Source organism: Choloepus didactylus, chromosome 2 (genome assembly GCF_015220235.1).
Source record: "Choloepus didactylus isolate mChoDid1 chromosome 2, mChoDid1.pri, whole genome shotgun sequence".
Lineage (NCBI taxonomy): Eukaryota > Metazoa > Chordata > Mammalia > Pilosa > Megalonychidae > Choloepus > Choloepus didactylus.
The window spans coordinates 220,788,442-220,807,968 of NC_051308.1; the positions used below are offsets into that span (position 1 = coordinate 220,788,442).

Below are 19,527 nucleotides of genomic sequence, written 5' to 3' on the forward strand. Positions count from 1 at the left end.
TGTGTGTAGAAAATGTGTAGAAAAATGTTGTTAAGCAGCTTGAGTGCATGGACTTTGTAAGCCTACAGGTAAGCCGATTATCTGTCAAAATGCAAGACAGAAGCAGTATGGCTAATGTAAAAGTGCAGCTAGTCCAGAATCCATTTGCTCTGGATGGGATTTTTCTTTAGAATGCCGGTGTATGCATACATTCATGGAGAAACATCACCTTCCTGGCTGATGCCTTCCTGCTTAGGCTGGAACTGAGGTGTACAGCCCGTTGACACCCCCACCCATGGCAGGTCCAGTGAAGATCAGTCCTGCACACCAGTCCAGCTGATGCTCATTTCGCTACTCTCTGCTTGGTCTGGGGTCAGCCCATCACCACTGGTCTCCCCAGCATGGGACTGACAGGGTTCAAATCAGATTAGCTACTTACTACCTTTGGTGACCTTAACGTGAGCAAGTTATTACCACTATTGTGCCTCCATTCCTCAGGGGAATTCTACCAAACTTTCCAAAAAGAGCTGACACCAATCTTACTTAAACATTTTCAAAACATCGAAGAAAATGGAACACTACCTAACTCATTTTATGAAACCAAATCACTCCAATACCAAAACCAGATAAAGATGCTACAAAAAAGGAAAACTACCGGCCAATCTCCCTAATGAATATAGATGCAGAAATTCTCAACAAAATACTTGCAAATCAAATCCAAAGACATATTTAAAAAATCATACACCATGACCAAGTGGGGTTCATTCCAGACATGCAAGGATGGTTCAACGTAAGAAAATCAATGTATTGCAACACATTAACAAATCAAAAGGGAAAAATCAAATGATCGTCTCAATAGATGCTGAAAAAGCATTAGACAAAATCCAACGTCCCTTTTTGATAAAAACACTTCAAAAGGTAGGAACTGAAGGAAACTTCCTCAATATGATAAAGAGCATATATGAAAAACCCACAGCCAGCATAGTACTCAATGGTGAGAGACTGAAAGCCTTCCCTCTAAGATCAGGAACGAGACAAGGATGCCTGCTATCACCAATGTTATTCAGCATTGTGCTGGAAGTGCTAACCAGGGCAATCCGGCAAGACAAAGAAATAAAAGGCATCCAAATTGGAAAGGAAGAAGTAAAACTGTCATAGTTTGCAGATGATATGATCTTATGTCTGGAAAACCCTGAGAAATCGACGATACAGCTACTAGAGCTAATAAATTTAGCAAAGTAGCAAGATACAAGATTAATGCACATAAGTCAGTAATGTTTCTATATGCTAGAAATGAACAAACTGAAGAGACGCTCAAGAAAAAGATACCATGTTCAATAGCAACTAAAAAAATCAAGTACCTAGGAGTAAACTTAACCAAAGATGTAAAAGACCTATACAAAGAAAACTACATAACTCTACTAAAAGAAATAGAAGGGGACCTTAAAAGATGGAAAAATATTCCATGTTCATGGATAGGAAGGCTAAATGTCATTAGGATGTCAATTCTACCCAAACTCATCTACAGATTCAATGCAATCCCAATCAAAATTCCAACAACCTACTTTGCAGACTTGGAAAAGCTAGTTATCAAATTTATTTGGAAAGGGAAGATGCCTCGAATTGCTAAAGACACTCTAAAAAAGAAAAACCAAGTGGGAGGACTTACACTCCCTGACTTTGAAGCTTATTATAAAGCCACAGTTGTCAAAACAGCATGGTACTGGCACAAAGATAGACATATAGATCAAAGGAATCGAATTGAGAATTCGGAGATAGACTCCCATATCTATGGCCGACTGATCTTTGATAAGGCCCCCAAAGTCACTGAACTGGGTCATAATGGTCTTTTCAACAAATGGGGCTGGGAGAGTTGGATATCCATATCCAAAAGAATGAAAGAGGACCCCTACCTCACACCCTACACAAAAATTAACTCAAAATGGATCAAAGATCTCAATATAAATGAAAGTACCATAAAACTCCTAGAAGCTAATGTAGGAAAACATCTTCAAGACCTTGTATTAGGCGGCCGCTTCCTAGACTTTACACCCCAAGCACAAGCAACAAAAGAAAAAATAGATACATGGGAACTCCTCAAGCTTAGAAGTTTCTATACCTCAAAGGAATTTGTCAAAAAGGTAAAGAGGCAGCCAACTCAATGGGAAAAAATTTTTGGAAACCATGTATCTGACAAAAGACTGATATCTTGCATACATAAAGAAATCCTACAACTGAATGACGATAGTTCAGACAGCCCAATTATAAAATGGGCAAAAGATATGAAAAGACAGTTCTCTGATGAGGAAATGCAAATGACCAAGAAACACATGAAAAAATGTTCATCTTCACTAGTTATTAGAGAGATGCAAATTAAGACCACAATGAGATACCATCTCACACCAATTAGAATGGCTGCCATTAAACAAACAGGAAACTACAAATGCTGGAGGGGATGTGGAGAAATTGGAACTCTTATTCATTGTTGGTGGGACTGTATAATGGTTCAGCCACTCTGGAAGTCAGTCTGGCAGTTTCTTAGAAAACTAGATATAGAGCTACCATTCGATCCAGCGATTGCACTTCTCGGTATATACCCGGAAGATCGGAAAGCAGTGACACGAACAGATAACTGCACACCAGTGTTCATAGTAGTATTATTCACAATTGCCAAGAGATGGAAACAACCCAAATGTCCTTCAACAGATGAGTGGATAAATAAAATGTGGTATATACACATGATGGAATACTACACGGCAGTAAGGAGAAACGATGTTGTGAAACATACAACGACATGGATGAACCTTGAAGACACAATGCTGAGCAAAATAAGCCAGGCACAAAAAGAGAAATATTATATGCTACCACTAATGTGAACTTTGAAAAATGTAAAACAAATGGTTTATAATGTAGAATGTAGGGGAACTAGCAGTAGAGAGCAATTAAGGAAGGGGGAACAATAATCCAATAAGAACAGATAAGCTATCGTGGGTAAATTTAACATTCTGAGAATGCCCAGGAATGACTATGGTCTGTTAGTTTCTGATGGGTATAGTAGGAACAAGTTCACAGAAATGTTGCTATATTAGGTTACTTTCTTGGGGTAGAGTAGGAACATGTTGGAAGTAAAGTAGTTAGCTTAGGTTAGTTGTCTTTTTCTTACTCCTTTGTTATGGTCTCTTTGAAAAGTTATTTTACTGTATTTTTTTTTAACTTTTTTTTATTTTTCATACAGTTGATTTAAAAAAAAGAAAAGTTTAAAAAAAAAAAAAACCAAGGGAAAAAATGCAGACCCCCCTTGAGGAGCTGGTGGAGAATGCAGGGGTATTGGCCTGCCCCACCACGATCGTTGCTAACATGCTCACAGACATAGGGAACTGGTGGTTTGATGGGTTGAGCCCTCTACCACAGGATTTGCCCTTGGGAAGACTGTTGCTGCAAAGGAGAGGCTAGGCCTCCCTATAATTGTGCCTAAGAGCCTCCTCCTGAATGCCTCTTTGTTGCTCAGATGTGGCCCTCTCTCTCTAGCTAAGCCAACTTGGCAGGTGAAATCACTGCCCTCCCCACTACATGGGATCAGACACCCAGGAGAGTGAATCTCCCTGGCAACATGGAATATGAATCCCGGGGAGGAATGTAGACCTGGCATCGTGGGATGGAGAACATCTTCTTAACCAAAAGGGGGAAATGAAAGGAAATGAAATAAGCTTCAGTGGCAGAGAGATTCCAAAAGGAGCCGAGAGGTCACTCTGGCAGTCACTCTTACGCACAATATAGACAACGCTTTTTAGGTTCTAATGAATTGGGGTAGCTGGTGGTAGATACCTGAAACTATCAAACTATAACCCAGAACCCATGAATCTTGAAGACGATTGTATAGAAATGTAGCTTACGAGGGGTGACAATGGGATTGGGAAAACCATAAGGACCACACTCCCCTTTGTCTAGTTTATGGATGAATGAGTGGAAAAATGGGGGAAGGAAAAAAAACAAGCAAACAAAGGCACCCAGTGTTCTTTTTTACTTTCATTGCTCTTTTTCACTTTAATTATTATTATTGTTATTTGTGTGTGTGTGGTAATGAAGGTGTCAGGGACTGATTTTGGTGATGAATGCACAACTATGTAATGGTGCTGTGAACAATCAAATGTACAATTTGTTTTGTATGGTATGTGAATATATCTCAATAAAATGAATATTGGAAAAAAAAGTCAGACTAATAGTTTCTGAGGATTAAATGAAACCACACTTGGTGCAGTGCATAACTTGTAAGGACTTGATAAACTGTAGTAGGAGTTGTTACAAGGACTCCCTCCCCTCTGATTGTGTATAAATACCTACATTTCTTAATACTCACCTTAAAAAAAAAAAGCCCTTTCTTTATTCTCTCTGCCTCTTGTCAGCAACTCATTCCTAGATAACCATTTTCTATAGAGAGTTTACCTGTTTGGGTTTTTGGCAGCTGTTTCTCAGTCATAGTGAGGCATGGCCTCCCTTGCTTGGGACATGATCAGATCAGATTCCAGATGCTCAGGGCTCCTTGGAGACAGGAGGGATCTTAGGCTAATCTCAGGACACTAAGATAGGCCATGAGAAGCAAGAGCACTGGCTTTGGACTTAGATAAACCTGCCGCCCCTTACCCAGTTACATCACCCTGAGTAAGTTTCACAATCTCCAGGGGCCTCAGTTTCCTACTTGACAGAATGGGAATATTTATACTTTACTTATAGGAACATTGCATCTGCAATTAGATTGCACGGGACCTGGTGTATAATGAGCACTTCATACATATGTGCCACCGTTATTACTATTAGTACAAAGTGTTTCTTGAAAATCACACTTTTACTCCAAGATCAACCCTCAGGTATAATTAAAAGGTCAGATTTCTGCAAGAAGTTAGTGGAATTACATCAGCTTAGTGCAGTGACAGTGTTGCCTAAGAACCTCTGAGGTAGTTAGATGTATCTTTGCTAAATAAAAAATAAGGAAAGTTACTCAATAATACACTTGAGCAGAGAAAAGCTTTGCAAACATGAAGTCTCAGGGGTGTGGAGAAAGAAAGAAAAGGAGTATCTGGTAATTAAAAAGTCTTGGGAACTTATGAGTCCACACTGATCAATGCCTCTGGGATGATAGATCTCCTTTTTTGAAAATTTTTTTTTTAATTATATAAGTAATTCATGGACACTGTGACCCATGAGCCTCCCTCAGAAGCCCTTTGGCAGGTTTTACCCATTAACCAAAGTTCCAGTGGGATGAAGACATTAGTACCACAGTGTCTAGGGCCCATGGTGAGCAAAGGGAGTTAACACAGTCTTAGGATAAGAGAGGATCTTGATAGTGATCAAGTCCTAACCCCCACCACACCCCCACTTTACCAATGGAGCAAGAGGCCTAGAGCAAGGAAGAAACTTGCCTGAGGCATCACACCTAAGACCCTGTCCAGTATCCTTTCCATCCTGTCCAGGATCCTCACCCAGAAGGGGCACCACCACCGGGGTGGGTCACAGCATCCCGGGGCTTCTTTCCATTTCCTCAGCTTCCTCTGCAACTGACAGAAGTGTCTCATCTCCCCTACATGTGTTGAGGTCAAAGAAGCAAAAGAAAACAAGTGGGCTAGCCCAGGGTTTCCCAGATAGGCCTGTTTGTAAGAATTCCAATATCCCTTATCTGGACATGCTGGTTCAGTAGTTGGGGCTGGGGTCTGAGAATCGGTATGCTTAGTAAGCACACCAGGTGATTCTTATGATCCATCAGGTTTTGAGAAACAGGGCTAATCCAGGCCAGCAGAGGTGTTAACTATTTTCCAAGGTGGACAGTCAGGTCGAGAGGTCATTAGGGATTATCCACTTGAGGGAGTGAAAGTTTGAGTGCATCCTGTGCTATTTCCTCACAGCCCTCTCTTTTCTAACAGAACCTTAATTCCTGGGGACACAATGGCAGCTCAAAAGTGTTGCCTGACTTACTTTGTGGAGAGGTTTTGAGTGAAAGACACCCCATGTAGCCTGGGTGATATTAACGTCTCTCTTTGCCTTTGTGCGTAGACTGAAGAATCTGGAGCTGGCTGCTGTGGGTGGATCAGACGTCCACGTGAAGATGCTGGCGGCCCCTATCAATCCATCTGACATAAATATGATCCAAGGTAACCTTGGTTTCTATGGCTTATGTTAATTGGCTTTTTTGATTAGCCGCCACCTCATTTTCTTTCCTCCTCAGGTGCGGGTGTGAAATTCCTGTGATTAGCAGCAGCTGTTCTCCAGATGAGCCATCTGCAGACTGTCAGCTCTCTTGGGCCTCCCCTTTCTGGAATGTGAGGCCTTTTGAGAGTTAGGAGGATTGGGGTGGGTAGTAAACCAAGCACTGTGAAGGGCCTACAATAGTCTGGGCTCACTTCATACATTATTTCATCTAAGCCTCACAACAACCATGGGTGCTAAAGAATATGATTCCCCCTTCACAAAAGAGGAAGTCAGGGCTCAGAGAGGTGAGTTACAACGCCAGCCAGAGGCAGAGCCCAGGCTGGGCTGAGGTGTATCTGACTCCAAAGCCCATGCTCTTTTACCAGCCAGATGTTGGATGACCCTCTGTGCCCTTCTCCCTTAGGAAATTACGGCCTCCTTCCCCCACTGCCTGCTGTTGGAGGGAACGAAGGAGTTGGACAGGTGGTGGCAGTGGGCAGCACTGTGACCAGGGTGAAGCCAGGAGACTGGGTGATTCCAGCAAATGCCGGCTTGGGTGAGTTTCTCTAGGTGTCAGCAGCCTTTTTGTTGTTCCAGATCTTATTTCACCCACACTGAAAAGTTCACTCATTGGTTCAGTGTAATTAAGCAATGCAGGGTTTATTGTTGAGTCCATATATCTGACTCCAGGAGGGACAGAAGCTGAACAAGGAGAGCAGAAATTCTGGGTTTCTTTTGCCCTGGAGGTGATTCATCTGCTCTCTCCTTGGGCCTTTGTTGATTAGAGCTGTAATTCTTTCGATCCCTGCTGTAACGTACAGCCAGGAATACAAATAAGACAGGACCTGCCCTCCAGGAAGTTTAAATCTAATTGAAGAAATCTCTAAACCAGTAACCACAATAAAGACAGTGCTTGTGTTCACAGAAAGGAGAGGGACTTCTGGCTACGTGTGTGTGAGTGAGAGAGAGAGACAGAGACAGCAAGCAAGAGACAGCTGTGGGGAAGGATGAGAAAAGGCTTCATGGAGGAGGTTCATAAAAATCATTTCCTGTAGAGGCAACACAATGAGCCAAGACACAAAGGTGGAAAGTCTAGTGTAGCCTCTGCAGAGGATTTGCATATGGAAGAGGAGAAGTAAGGCTAAAAAGGTAGTTTGGGGCCATATGGGGTAAGACCCTTCAAAAGCCAATCTAAAGAGTTAGGATTTTCCTTCTTACATTTTAAGAAGCCATTGGTGATTTTTTGCTTTTTAGCACTTACTGGTTTTCAAGGCACATCCCTTAGACACATGGATTCTCACTGCAGCTATGAGAGGGAGGCAGAGCAGACATTACCCACTCATCAGACATGAGGAGCTGAAGCTTGAGAAGTGAAACCTTTGCCCAGACTTACATAGCAAGCCGAGAGAGAGCCCACTAAGCTCCCCTGTGTTTTTCTCATGTCACTCCAGTGTTAGGACCCTTTGGGTCATAACTGTCAAAGGCCCAACTCAAACCCATTTTACAAAAAAAAGGAAGTTAATTGGCTCATGCAACTGGGAAGTGCAGGAGATTGAAAGCTTCAGGCACAGAGTGCTATATTAATAGGAAATATTATTAGCCATTCCCTTTGTGCCAAGCACTGTTCTAAGCACTCTACATGTACATTAACTCAGTTATTCCTCCAAGCCAAGGTAGATAGTTTTATTATTCTCATTCAAGACACAACTTGCCCAAGGTCACCCAGTCAGTAGGTGGTGGAGCTAAGTCTCTAACTCACTCTGACTTATGCCTTTCACAGATGGTTGCCAGCAGCCTGAGGTTTACATCATCCTGAGAACTAACAAATGACCATACTCCACCCAGCACAACCACATCCTTCCTCCAGAAGAGCTCTGACTGACCCTGCCGGAGTCCTTGCCCATCCCTGAACCAATCACCAGGGGGGTGGGGTTGGGCCACTCTGATTGCCTTGATTGGGTCTCTTGCCCACCCCTGTGGTGCAGCAGGTGGGACCTTGTGTTTGACAGCCCCAAAGGTTAGGAAGGGGCAGTTCTAGAAGGGAAAAGGTACCAGGCAGGAAAAAAACAGTAAGTCTACTACCAGCCCTTTGCTTCTCTGGGATCAGGGAAGCTGCCAAGAACAGTCCCACCCTCTTCTGCAGGAGCCCAGCCATCTGAGCAAATTGTGAGCTGCGAGAATTTCACTAGATACTGATTGGCAGCACCAAGATGGGTCAGAAATAGTCCTTGCTCTCAAAGTGCTCTTGGCTGGGGATGTAGGGTCCAGGAATGGGGAAACAACACAATAACAGCAATATAATCAGTGCTGCAATCATAGGAGAGGTACAAAGGCGAGAGTCTCCTGTCTTGGGAAACCTTAGGAGAGGCTTTGCAGAGAAGCAATCTAGGTCTGGAAGACTGACTAGGAGCACAGCCAGGTGACGGGCTGGTGGGGAGGGGAGCAGGACTTTCTAAGCAGAGAGCACAACATGTGCAAAGGTATGGCAAAAGGAGAAGGCACAGCGCAGTCAGAGAACTGCAGGGAATTCTGCGTGACTGGGTCATGTGTGGGAGAGGGAACACGTGGACATGAGACTGGAGAGGTAGGCTGGGGCCCTGTCATGGTGGGCTCAAGTCCACGGTCAGAGGGAACCCCAGGAGGAGTTAAGTAGAGGAGCGATTTGATCAGCTTTGTGCTGGAGGAGCAGAGTGGAGGCAGGAGGCCAGTGAGGAGGTAGCTGAACAGTTGAGGCTTCAGATAATGAGGGCCTGAACAAGACATTGCCATAGGGCTGGAGAGGAAATGGTAGATTTAAGAGCTAAAAGTAACAGGACTAGGAAATCATTTGGATTTAGAGAGGAGGAGAAGAATAAAGGATGTCTGCCAAGTGTACGTGTAATTGCATGTGGTGGTGGTGGCAGCCAGAACAGGATTTCCTCCATGGAGTAAAGGTGAGGCTTTTTAACAAGGTGCTTGTTAGGGAGGTTGAGGATTTTATAATTTTTGGTGTTATAATAAACTCAGTTTGTTCAGTAAACATTTTGTAAGCATCTGCGGCAGCTGGGCTCTGGCATATAGCAGTGAACAGACAGGTTCTTTCTTCTTATGAAGACGGTGGTTTATTAAGAGTGGCAGTCATTAAACAGGAAAGTCCTCACCTGGCTGGATCCTGGTAGTGGTTTATGGTGCTGAGCAAGCTGCCCAGCTGTTCCCGTGCCTATAGCCAACCTTTTCCCACATACAAACAGTCCCAGAGGAAACTGGGCCAGAGGGTGTGGATAGCTCTTTGCCAACCGACAATCTCATTGGGAAACACTCAAAACCTTCCTGAGGCAGCCCAGAGGAGTAGAAAGAGCACTGGCCTGGGAATCAGATGCAGGTTCTTCCAACTCCACTGTCTGACCTTGTTTAAGTCACAACTACGTTGAGCCTCTATTTCCTCATCCCTAAAATGGAGCTATTAGTCGCTGCCTTGTGTAAAGTCAGCAGACATTTATGTAGTTCAGCTGAGGGAATGCATGCGCTGATGCTTTGCAAAGATAAACTTCTATATGCATTAGCAGGAGTTGGTAAACTTTTTTCTTTAAGGGCCAGATAGGAAATATTTTAGGCTTCACAGGTCATACCGTCTATTGTGACTACTCAACGCTGTCACTGTAAATAGCCACAGACAATACATAAATAAGTGAGCATGGCTGTGTTCCGATGAAACATTTTTTACCAAAACAGCTAGTAGGGCCAGATTTGGCCTGTGGGCCATAGTTTACCGACCCCTGTGTTAGGTGATAGAGATGGCTGAGGGTCAGTTGTGCACTCGTGAGGAATGGGAGTCCCCAGATTGCACATGGGGAACAGGAGAAGGAAAGGGAACCAACGTGTGTTGTACACCTACTATGTGCCAGAGACAGTGATTGTCTCTGTGCAAATGTTGTTTCATTTCAGCTTCACACTGTGACATGTTAATTGTCTGCATTTTATAGATCAGGAGACTGAAACCCCAAAAAGGTAAAATGATAAATTCAAGACCACACAACTAGTGAGCAACAGAGCCAGGATTTTCAAAGCAGGTCTTTGCATCTCCAAAGTCTAAGAGTTTCTGCTTTAAAGCCCTGGAAGCCCTTAGAGCTGACCATAGCCCACCCAGGCTCTCTTGAGAAGAGGATTAGGGACTGCTAAGCCCAGAAATCCATTTTCAGGGGAATTAGAAAACACCCTTTAGTTCATGCATAGAAAGTTCATGAACTTTCTCAGTGAGTTCATACATGAGCATCTGGCTCAGTACATCCTGTGAACTAGGATGAATGGGATTATGAAGATGACAAGGAAGATTTGAAAACCAGGTTGGGTGAAGGCCAAGAGAACACCAGGGCACCTCCTTGATCTGAGAAGAATGGTTCATGTGGCCTTCCTCAGCTTCTTCATCTCTGAGTTTCTCAACCACACACCTACTGTGGGATTGAGCAGCCTTTAGTAGTGTTCCTGCCTCCTCTCCCCAATTCCCAGTCCCTAAAGCCCATGTTGTTTCCCCCTTCCTACAGCACAATCCAGAATCACTTGGACAGCCCCCTGCTTCCCACAACTGACCATGTGGTACCAGGGCACCATTAGAATCCCAGCAACTAGATAGTGAGTGGGTGGACTCAAGAATTTTGGAAGCATAGGCCAAGGGCCCATGAGTCACCACAGACACCAGACACGGAGCCAACAGGAGTCCAAATAACTTCCCTTGGTTGGTAGAACAAGTACATGGCAGTCAGGACTTGAATCTGCATCTCTCTGACTCCAAGTTCTGTTCTCTTCCCCTCTGCTTTATCCTGGATCCTGCATGTCTGAGGAAGGACTTGGCACCCCTCACCCAATCCTCATCGAATCCTGTTGATTCTCCTTCAAAATATAACTGGAATCCATCTCCTTCTCTTCATCCCCACTGCCAGAGTCCTCGTCTAGGCCACCATCATCTCGACCACTACAAAAGCCTCCTGATTGGTCTCCCAACTTCCCCTCTGCCCCTCCCTAGCCCACAGCCTTTTCCTTACAGCCACAAATTGATCTTAAAGCCTAACCCAGATCACCACAGTCTTCCTCTTAAAGCCCGTTAGAGGCGTCCCACTCACTAAAATAAAATCCGCAGTCCATGCCGTGATGTTGAATACCCTGCACAAGCCCTGTGTTTTCAGACTGTAGATTGTGACCCATTGGTGGGTGTGAAGTCAATCTAGTGGGTTGCAAACAGCATGAGAGTACACCACACACAGAGTGAGTATTATTCCCTAAAACCTGTGGTTTCCATTATGTACATATTCATTATGTATATAAACTGAGTTAAAATGTAACTCTTGGTAACTGTGGGTCAAGCTCATGAAAGTTTTGTCTGACACTGACCTAGCCCACGCTACATCACCACATCTCGCGCCATTCCTCCCATCACTCTGCCCTCCAGCATGTTCTTCCAGTTCCGCTCTTAAATCTGCTATGCCTCAGGGTCCTCACATATATTTTTTCCTCTGCCTAGAATGTTCTTCGTTTACTCTTTGAGTGGCTAACATCTGTTTTTACTCTTGGCCTGTCACCCTCTCACAGTAGTCTTCTCTGGCTCCCATCTAAAGTAATTCTCTACAGTGTTACTCTCTGTCTTTTTATTATTTATAATTATTTGATATGCGTGTTTGTTTTTCACTAATTCTCACTAAAATGAAAACCCCATGAAAGAAAGGAACATGTCTGTGGTGTTCGAGGGTTAAATCCCAATACCTGGCACAATGCCTGGCTTGGAATAGGTGCAGAATAAATAATGTGTAGATGGAAGGGAGATAGCCCCAACACCTGGGCTCCAGATCCAGCTCTGCTCCACATTAGTCAGGTGGCTTTGGGCGAGTCACTTCCTCCCTCCCATTGCCTCAGTTTCCTCACTTGTTGAATGAGGAGTTTAAACTGGATATTTGAGCAGTCTTCTCAGTGTTGATGTACTGTGATTCTCCTGTCTGGAACTGGAATGTGGGCTGGGGCTAATGATCGTTTCTTTCCAGTTTACAGATTGTTTCACTTCCCTTATCTTGTCTGATTTGCACAACAGCTCCTGGAGGTGGCCAGTCAGGCTGTTACTGCCAATGTCGTTTGCTAATTAGAGTAGCCAAAAATTCAGTGCGATTTAAAAACTTGCTCAACATAGCAGAGTAGCAAAACCAGGTCGCACATTGAGGCCTTTAGATTCCAACTTTCATGCTTTTTTCCATAATAGCACCCAGGGTCACCTGCCCTGGATGGGAAGAATGAGAACTGACTAGGAAGAGGAGGCATGTGCAGCTCCTCTTGCCCTGGAATGGCATCACTGGTCCTACACTCTGAGTCCAGTATTGTTTGAGATCCTTAGCCACCTGCTGTGGGACATTAGGTAAATCAGGAAACCTCTCTGAACTTCCGTTACCACATTGTAAAATGGGAAACATAATCTACCTTATTTTATTATACAAGAACTCAAAGGGACTTCGGTGGATGAACCTTGAACACTTTGTGTTGAGTAAAATAAGCCAGATATGAAAGGACAAATACTGTATGATCTCACTTATGTGAAATAATTAGAATATGCAAATTCATTGTCAGAAATTAGAATACAGGTTACCAGGGGTGGTGATGGGAAGTGGAGAGTTAATGCTTGATTGGTACAGAGTTTCTTTTTGGGGTGATGGAAAAGTTTGGGTAATGGATGGTGGTGATGGGAGCACAACATTGTGAATGTAATTAACACCACTGAATTGTATAGTTGAAAGGGGTTAAAATGGTAAATGTTATGATGTAGATACGTTCCCATGCTAAAAATTTTTTTAAAGGGTGGGGGGTACTTCAAGATTTTCTTTTTTCTCTGAGTATTATTTGAAGTCTGCTGTCCTAGATGCCCATTTACTGAGGAGGGTGCCCTGGGATTGGGGGTGGAAAGGGATCCTCCCTCACTATCCTGGGCTCATCCCCTGACTCAGGAACCTGGCGGACTGAGGCGGTGTTCAGTGAGGAAGCACTGATGGGAATTTCGAGTGACATCCCTCTTCAGAGTGCTGCCACCCTGGGTGTCAACCCCTGCACGGCCTACCGGATGTTGATGGACTTTGAGCAGCTGCGGCCAGGTAGGGCCCCACAACTGGAGGGGGCAAACCACAAGGCCTCCTGACCTTGAGGCCTTGGGAACTTGCCAGGGAGGGATCTGAAAGGAAGCCGGCCCCTAAGCTGGGTGAGTGTGGTGATGTTGCTTTTACTTAGGAAGATATAGATTGGTTCCTGGAAAACATGCTGAAACCTCATGAGGAGTATGCTCATGAAAACGGCTAAAAGATTATTTTCCTTAGAGCTTGGGCTGGAGTTCTTTCATTCAGCAAAAATGTAACCAACTCTGCAGGGATATAAAGCCAGAGAAAATAGACATAGTCCCTGTGCTTTGAATAAAGTATTGAATTTAGTGTTAATTTCATTCAGCATTTACACAGAACTTTACAGTTTGCATAAAGTACCTTTACATGCCATACCCCCATTGGGCACATTAAATCTTCAAAGCTGTGTGGGGAGAGTGGTATCACTGTCACTGGTTAAGAGCTCAAGCCCACAAAGTCAAATCACCAGGTCTGAACTCAAGCTTCACATTTCACTAGCTGTGTGAATTGACCTCTCTGGTTGCCAGATTTTTCATTTGTGAAATGAAGACTAAGGCATTGTGAGGATTAACTGAAACACTGCGGTATAACACTTAGCACAGTGCCTGACATACAGTCATTGTCCAAAGCATGGGAGCTGGGCCAGTCATCCACCAACTCCCGTCATCCATTGTTTGGGGGTTGCCCCTGCACGCTGCATTTCCTTGAGCTAGCAGGGGTATAGAAATCACCCCATCTGGCTACCTCACACTGATGAGGAAACTGAGGCCAAGAGATGTTGGAGTATGATGAACTCAGGTGGTGGCCCCTGCTCAAGACCTGGCTTAAACCTAATCCCAGCTTCCCTCAAGGAGAATCTCGGGTTCCCACAACTGTGGCAGAGGGGTCCTAGGAGCCTTTGGTGGAGAAAGTGAGCACATGTGACCCAGAACCATTGCTCGAGCCCTAATGCAGCACGTGCTTCAGTCATCTGAGTCACATCTCCTCAGGCCACCTCTGGTTTTGGCTGCAGCTGTGGTGGACAGATCTGAGCAGGCTGACAGCACCCCACCTCAAGTGCCCCGTGTGCACCGCGCTACTTTTTTGCCTCAGGGCAGATCCGTAGTAAACAAACTTAGGATCTGGACCCACAGTGAGAATTACATTTTACGTTGTGACCCAGTACATAGACATATGAATATATATGTATAATGGAAACCACAGTTTCATGGAACAGTATTTACCCTTACTCTGTGTGATGCATTCTCTTATTTTTTATTCTATTCTCTGCCACTTTTGTGAAAAAAAAATTCTCCTTGCAGTCCACTAGATTGATTTCAGAGCCCACTGATAGGTCATAACTTGCATGCTATCCCCTGGCTAAGGAGAATGGGCTTTCTCCTTCCAGAAAGTCCTCTTTTTTTAGCTCAAGCCGATTGTGGACCAGATCTCTGCTGCCTCTCAAAAACCAAAGACATTGGGGTTTATGGAGCACTTCCTGGACCCAGTTGACATTTGACCCTCATAGCAGCCCTGATTGGTGCTCCCAGGAGTCCCATTTTATGGGGAGGAAACTGAGGTTCAAAGAAGTCATGACTTGCTCTGTCTCATTTAGCTACAGCAGATGATGAAGATGGGACTCCACATGCAGGTCTGTCTTGTTTCAGAACCCACATTTTTCTCAACCCGCCACACTGCCTCCCCCACTGGCTAATTCCAAAGCTAGGCCTGAGCTTTGACCACAGACTGCCTGTAGGACCCTGTTTCAGGGGCTGCCAGTATCTCCAGTGCAGCTCTAATCCCATTTCAAAGCAGCAGTCCAAGCAAGGTCTTAGAAAGTTCAGCAGCCAGGTCCTGGGTCCCTTTTGAGCCTAGAGCTTCCATCTCTTGCCCCATAATAGGATCCCAGGCCAGGTTCTCTTGATCTGTTACAGGTCTCCAGGGCTTGACTTGGGTCTCTTCCTGGCTCCACAGGAGACTCTGTCATCCAGAATGCATCCAACAGTGGAGTGGGGCAAGCAGTCATCCAGATCGCCGCAGCCCTGGGCCTGAGGACCATCAATGTGGTCCGAGACAGGTGCGTGGGGAGGCCTAATCCCAGATCACAGCTTGGGCCTTTCCACCTTGCATCCCTAGCAGGTGTGAAAAGTACCAATCTTTTGACGTAGATTTTGGACTTTTCCAGGTTACAGCCCTGCAGGTGCCCACATCTCCACCAGATGGCGCGCTTGCACAAGCAGCTTGCTAACAGACTTGGCAATTAGGCTGCAGCTTGCTAACAGACTTGGCAGCTGAAACAGATGAGTCAGCCACCGGAAATGAAATCCAGGTGGCCTTTGGCTATAGGATGAGTGAATTTTTGAAATGTTGAGAGGGCAGGAAGGGGGTGGAGACTGCCCTTACTGAACAGCTAAGAGTCTTTGAGACTCTTGACTTAATAACCCCATTTTTCAAAACCACAGTTCATATTGTTCATATTTGGAAATGTTTTAAGCTATATTATTTTTTCTGTGAACTGTCTACCCTAAGGCTCTTTTTTCCTTTGCATTCGTGTGGCACTTCGAAGTACACTTAATGCAGTTGTGAAGGAGATGGGACAGGTTTGTCATCTCAGTTTTACAGATGAGGAAACCGAAGCTTAGGAGAAGGAGCAGCCTGTTCAGGGAAGCACAGCAAGCCAGTAGCAGGCTCAGCTGGCTTCATTTTCTGACTTCTTCTCTTTCCATCAAATCATCTAGTTGCCTAAAGCCTCACTATCCATGAACGTGGTTTTGCTGTCATGAAGACAAGCCCCAGGAGGGGAATTGAACCTGCACCAGTTCCCCTATCCTCAGTTTACTAACAGAAATTATTCTGTTTGCCTTGGTCAAAGAGGCCTGGAGCCACTCCTGGGCTGGAGTGTGTTCGCACAACACTCTGAAGCATCCCTTGAAAAGAGACAAGTGGGAAGGAAGTGGAGTTTGTCATTTCATTAGAAGAGATCAGAAGTGAGATGATTTCTCCCGGGGCATGATGGTTTCTAGCAACCTTGAGCTGGCAGAGCTATAGAAATCACCCAGTCCAGCTCTCTCACACCAGTGAGGAAACCAAGGCCAAGAGATACTGGAGTATGATAAAATTAGGTGGTGGCCCCTGCTCGAAATCTGGCTTAAGCCCAATCCTGGCTTCTTGCAAAGACAAACTTAGGTTCTCACAACTGTGGCCAAGGGGTCCTGGGAGACTGGGTAGGCTAAGGAAACAGGTGTGACCATGGACATCGGCTTGTGTTTGGTTTCCAGACCTGACATCCAGAAGCTAAGCAACAGACTGAAGAATCTGGGGGCTGAGCATGTCATCACAGAGGAGGAACTTAGGAAGCCTGAGATGAAAAGCTTCTGGAAGGTACCTAGGATGAGTGACATTGCCCCTCCACCCACGTTTATCTACCTGAACAAAGTGACTTGAATTAGAAATGCTGGGGACTTGTTGCATTTTTCCCCTCAAGAAACCTTCCTTTGCCTCTTCTTAAAGGATGAAGCCCAAACCCCTTAGCCAGGAAACAGCATTAAGTGCCCGGGGGCAACACCATGAGGGAGGTAGGAGAAATAGAAAAAGTGTAGAAAACCCTGTGTGGTTTGCAGTTTTGAGTGTTTGTGGTGGGCCATGTCAGCTCACATGGCCAGTATGAATCTTAGAGCTGGGAGAGAACCTGAGGAAACTGAGACACAGGGAGGGAAGAGAAAGAAAAGAGGTAGAGTTTCCTAAGCACCTACCTTACATTTTATCTGATAATTCCCACAACAGCTCCATAAAGTCGGTATCATCTGTTTTACAGATGAGGAAACTAAGACTCAGAAAAGAAAACGGACTTGACCAAAACCACATAGTTAGTAAGTTGTGGAATCAGGACTGGGCCCTAGGTTATCTGTTAACATTCCAGAACATCCACCACCCAGCACATACATAGTCATGACCCCCGTCTCATCTGAGGAGCCCAAGCACACACTCCCTTGAGAATACACACCACTCGAGAACATTTCCAAGACAGTAGATCAGCACATCCAATACAAACTGAGTCAGAAGTACTGAGAAGAGGAACCCCTGGGGAGATGAAGTCAGTTGAAACTGAATATAGATGCTCTTTATCTGTTCTTTTCTCAAGGAAATGAGGTCTGAACCAAGTCCTGCAATGGACAGCAGGATTAAATTAATAAAGAAAGGCCCTCCTGGCAGAGAGAAAAAGAGAGTTCAGAGGCGTGAACATCCATCCCATTTCCTTTTCTCCCTCCTTCTGCTGTTCCTTATTTTGCAGGACATGCCTCAGCCCCGGCTTGCTCTCAACTGTGTTGGCGGGAAAAGCTCCACAGAACTGCTGCGGCACTTAGCGTAAGTCCCTCGGTCCTGCAGGTCCAGTGCACTGGAGCTCTCCAAGCCTTTAGCTGGGAGAAACATCAGTTGACCAAGTCCCAATGGCCATTGCAAGCCAAGGCCAGGTCAGCCTGATGCTGAGTAGGAAACTAGGACCAAAGTCATCTCCTAGTTAACTGGGCACTTCCTTTCTCCACTTCCTCCTTGTTCAGCCTTGTTTTTCCAAGAGAAAACAGAAAGCCGTCTGCGGAAGCTCTCTGTGATACGGGACTGTTCAAGGATTCATAATCCGGGGGCATCTTAAAAAGTCACTTGGTCTTAGCTTACTGGCTTTTAAAAATTATATTAACTTTAAAAAAAAAAATTAGGTTCTAATTTTAGAGGTAACGTTAGGCTTATTACAAATCTTTGTGGAAGCATATAAAAGCACAAAGGGAAAATTAAGGCATGGAAGTTACCCAGCACGCCCTCACCAAGAGAGACAAGCACTGCTAATGGTGTGTTCCATGTCCTTCCCCTCTTTTCTTTCTTTAAATATAAACCTCTTGACCTGGAGGGCACCTGAGAGGACACATCCTGAATAAAGCAGGAATCCCATCAATGAGCTTGATTCCATTCACAAATATTTGCTGAGCACTGATTATCTGCCGGGTGCAGAAATGTCTGAGTCACTGAGGTAACCCCCTGAGAACTCCCAGGCTGGATGGGCAGATGAGTTGTGTGGCCAAAGAGCTGTGAGACAGTCACTGAGCATTTACCGCGAGTCAGACTATGCAGAGTGCGTGCCTTACCCCTCCTCACAGCCACCCAGGCAAGGGGTACTATTACCAACTCCATTTTACACTTAAGGAAAATGAGGTCCAGAGAGGGTAATTACCTTGCCCAGGGTCTAGGAAGCCAGAGAGCCAAGCTTGCCCCAAAGTCAATGTGACTCCAGAGCACACCTCTTCAGGCCTCCCCTGGGCAGCCTCCAAAGCAGACTGCATCCCCTTGTCATTGGAGGAGGTGACATCATGTGATGGTTACAGGTGTAGGAGTGGGAGTTCGAATGGCTGGGTTCAGGTCCCAGTTGTGTGACTTGCTAGCTGTGGACCTACGAAAAGTTAGGCAATATATGAAAAAATGGCCCAAGCCTCAGTCTCTTCATCTGTGAAATGGGGGCAGTACAAACCCTTTCCACCTCAGGAGTTTATTCTAAGGGTCACTGAGGTGATGTACAAATCACCATAAATTGAGGGAGGGCCTGTTTTCTCATCTGCAAAATGAGGATAATAATGGCGTTCTGTTGGGGTTGCTATGAGAATTCGCTGAGACAATACATGTAAAATGCTTAGAACTGTGCCTGGCGGAGTAAACACCCAGTGCATGTTATCTGGTGTGCAGTGGAGACACAGAGGAGGGACGGCTTCTTCTAGAGCAGGTGCAGCTGAGGGGGTACATGGGACCGAAGTCCTCTCTCCACTAGCCTCAAGGACAAGGAGTTACCCTCCTCACACTGCAGCTTCTTGCATTGTATAGATTAGAGTCTCCCTTACGTTGTCCCAAAATGTGCCTCTTGGTCGTCCTTCACCAACAAACTCCTAAAAATAAAGCCAGGGAGTGAGGATGAGAACATAAGTCAAGCATGTGCCATTCAAGACTCCCCTCTGGTGTCACTCCACTTGACTGCTGAGATGGCTGCCTAGGTGTCAGAGAACAGGCACTGACAAGGCACCTCTCTCAGTGAGAGAACAATTGTCATTGTCCTCCACCCCACCCAAACTGTCCCTTGTCTGTAGAGTGACTTGCCTGTCATCTCACCGATCCTTAGAATAACCATTTAAAACTGAAGAGATGGAGACCTTGACTGTTTTCAGTGCATTGCCCAAGGTCCCAGATCTGTAAGGAGGAAGAGAGCCAGGACTGAACTTGGTCTTGAGCT

At 45.1% G+C, this 19,527-nt stretch overlaps 1 protein-coding gene across 8 annotated transcripts in view; it reads left to right on the forward strand.

Annotated features, from left to right (window-relative positions):
- Positions 1 to 19,527, forward strand: part of MECR (mitochondrial trans-2-enoyl-CoA reductase) — a 39,331-nt gene that overhangs the window by 10,418 nt on the left and 9,386 nt on the right. For 7 of the 8 annotated variants that reach the window (XM_037827946.1, XM_037827943.1, XM_037827947.1 and 4 more), the window contains exons 2-7: positions 6,025 to 6,122; positions 6,584 to 6,715; positions 13,116 to 13,259; positions 15,234 to 15,336; positions 16,538 to 16,640; positions 17,551 to 17,624. In XM_037827946.1, coding sequence (XP_037683874.1) covers positions 6,025 to 6,122; positions 6,584 to 6,715; positions 13,116 to 13,259; positions 15,234 to 15,336; positions 16,538 to 16,640; positions 17,551 to 17,624 — 654 coding nt within the window. Of the gene's footprint in view, positions 1 to 6,024; positions 6,123 to 6,180; positions 6,465 to 6,583; positions 6,716 to 13,115; positions 13,260 to 15,233; positions 15,337 to 16,537; positions 16,641 to 17,550; positions 17,625 to 19,527 lie in introns of those variants that run through there. The other variant, XM_037827949.1, reaches the window with a different exon arrangement.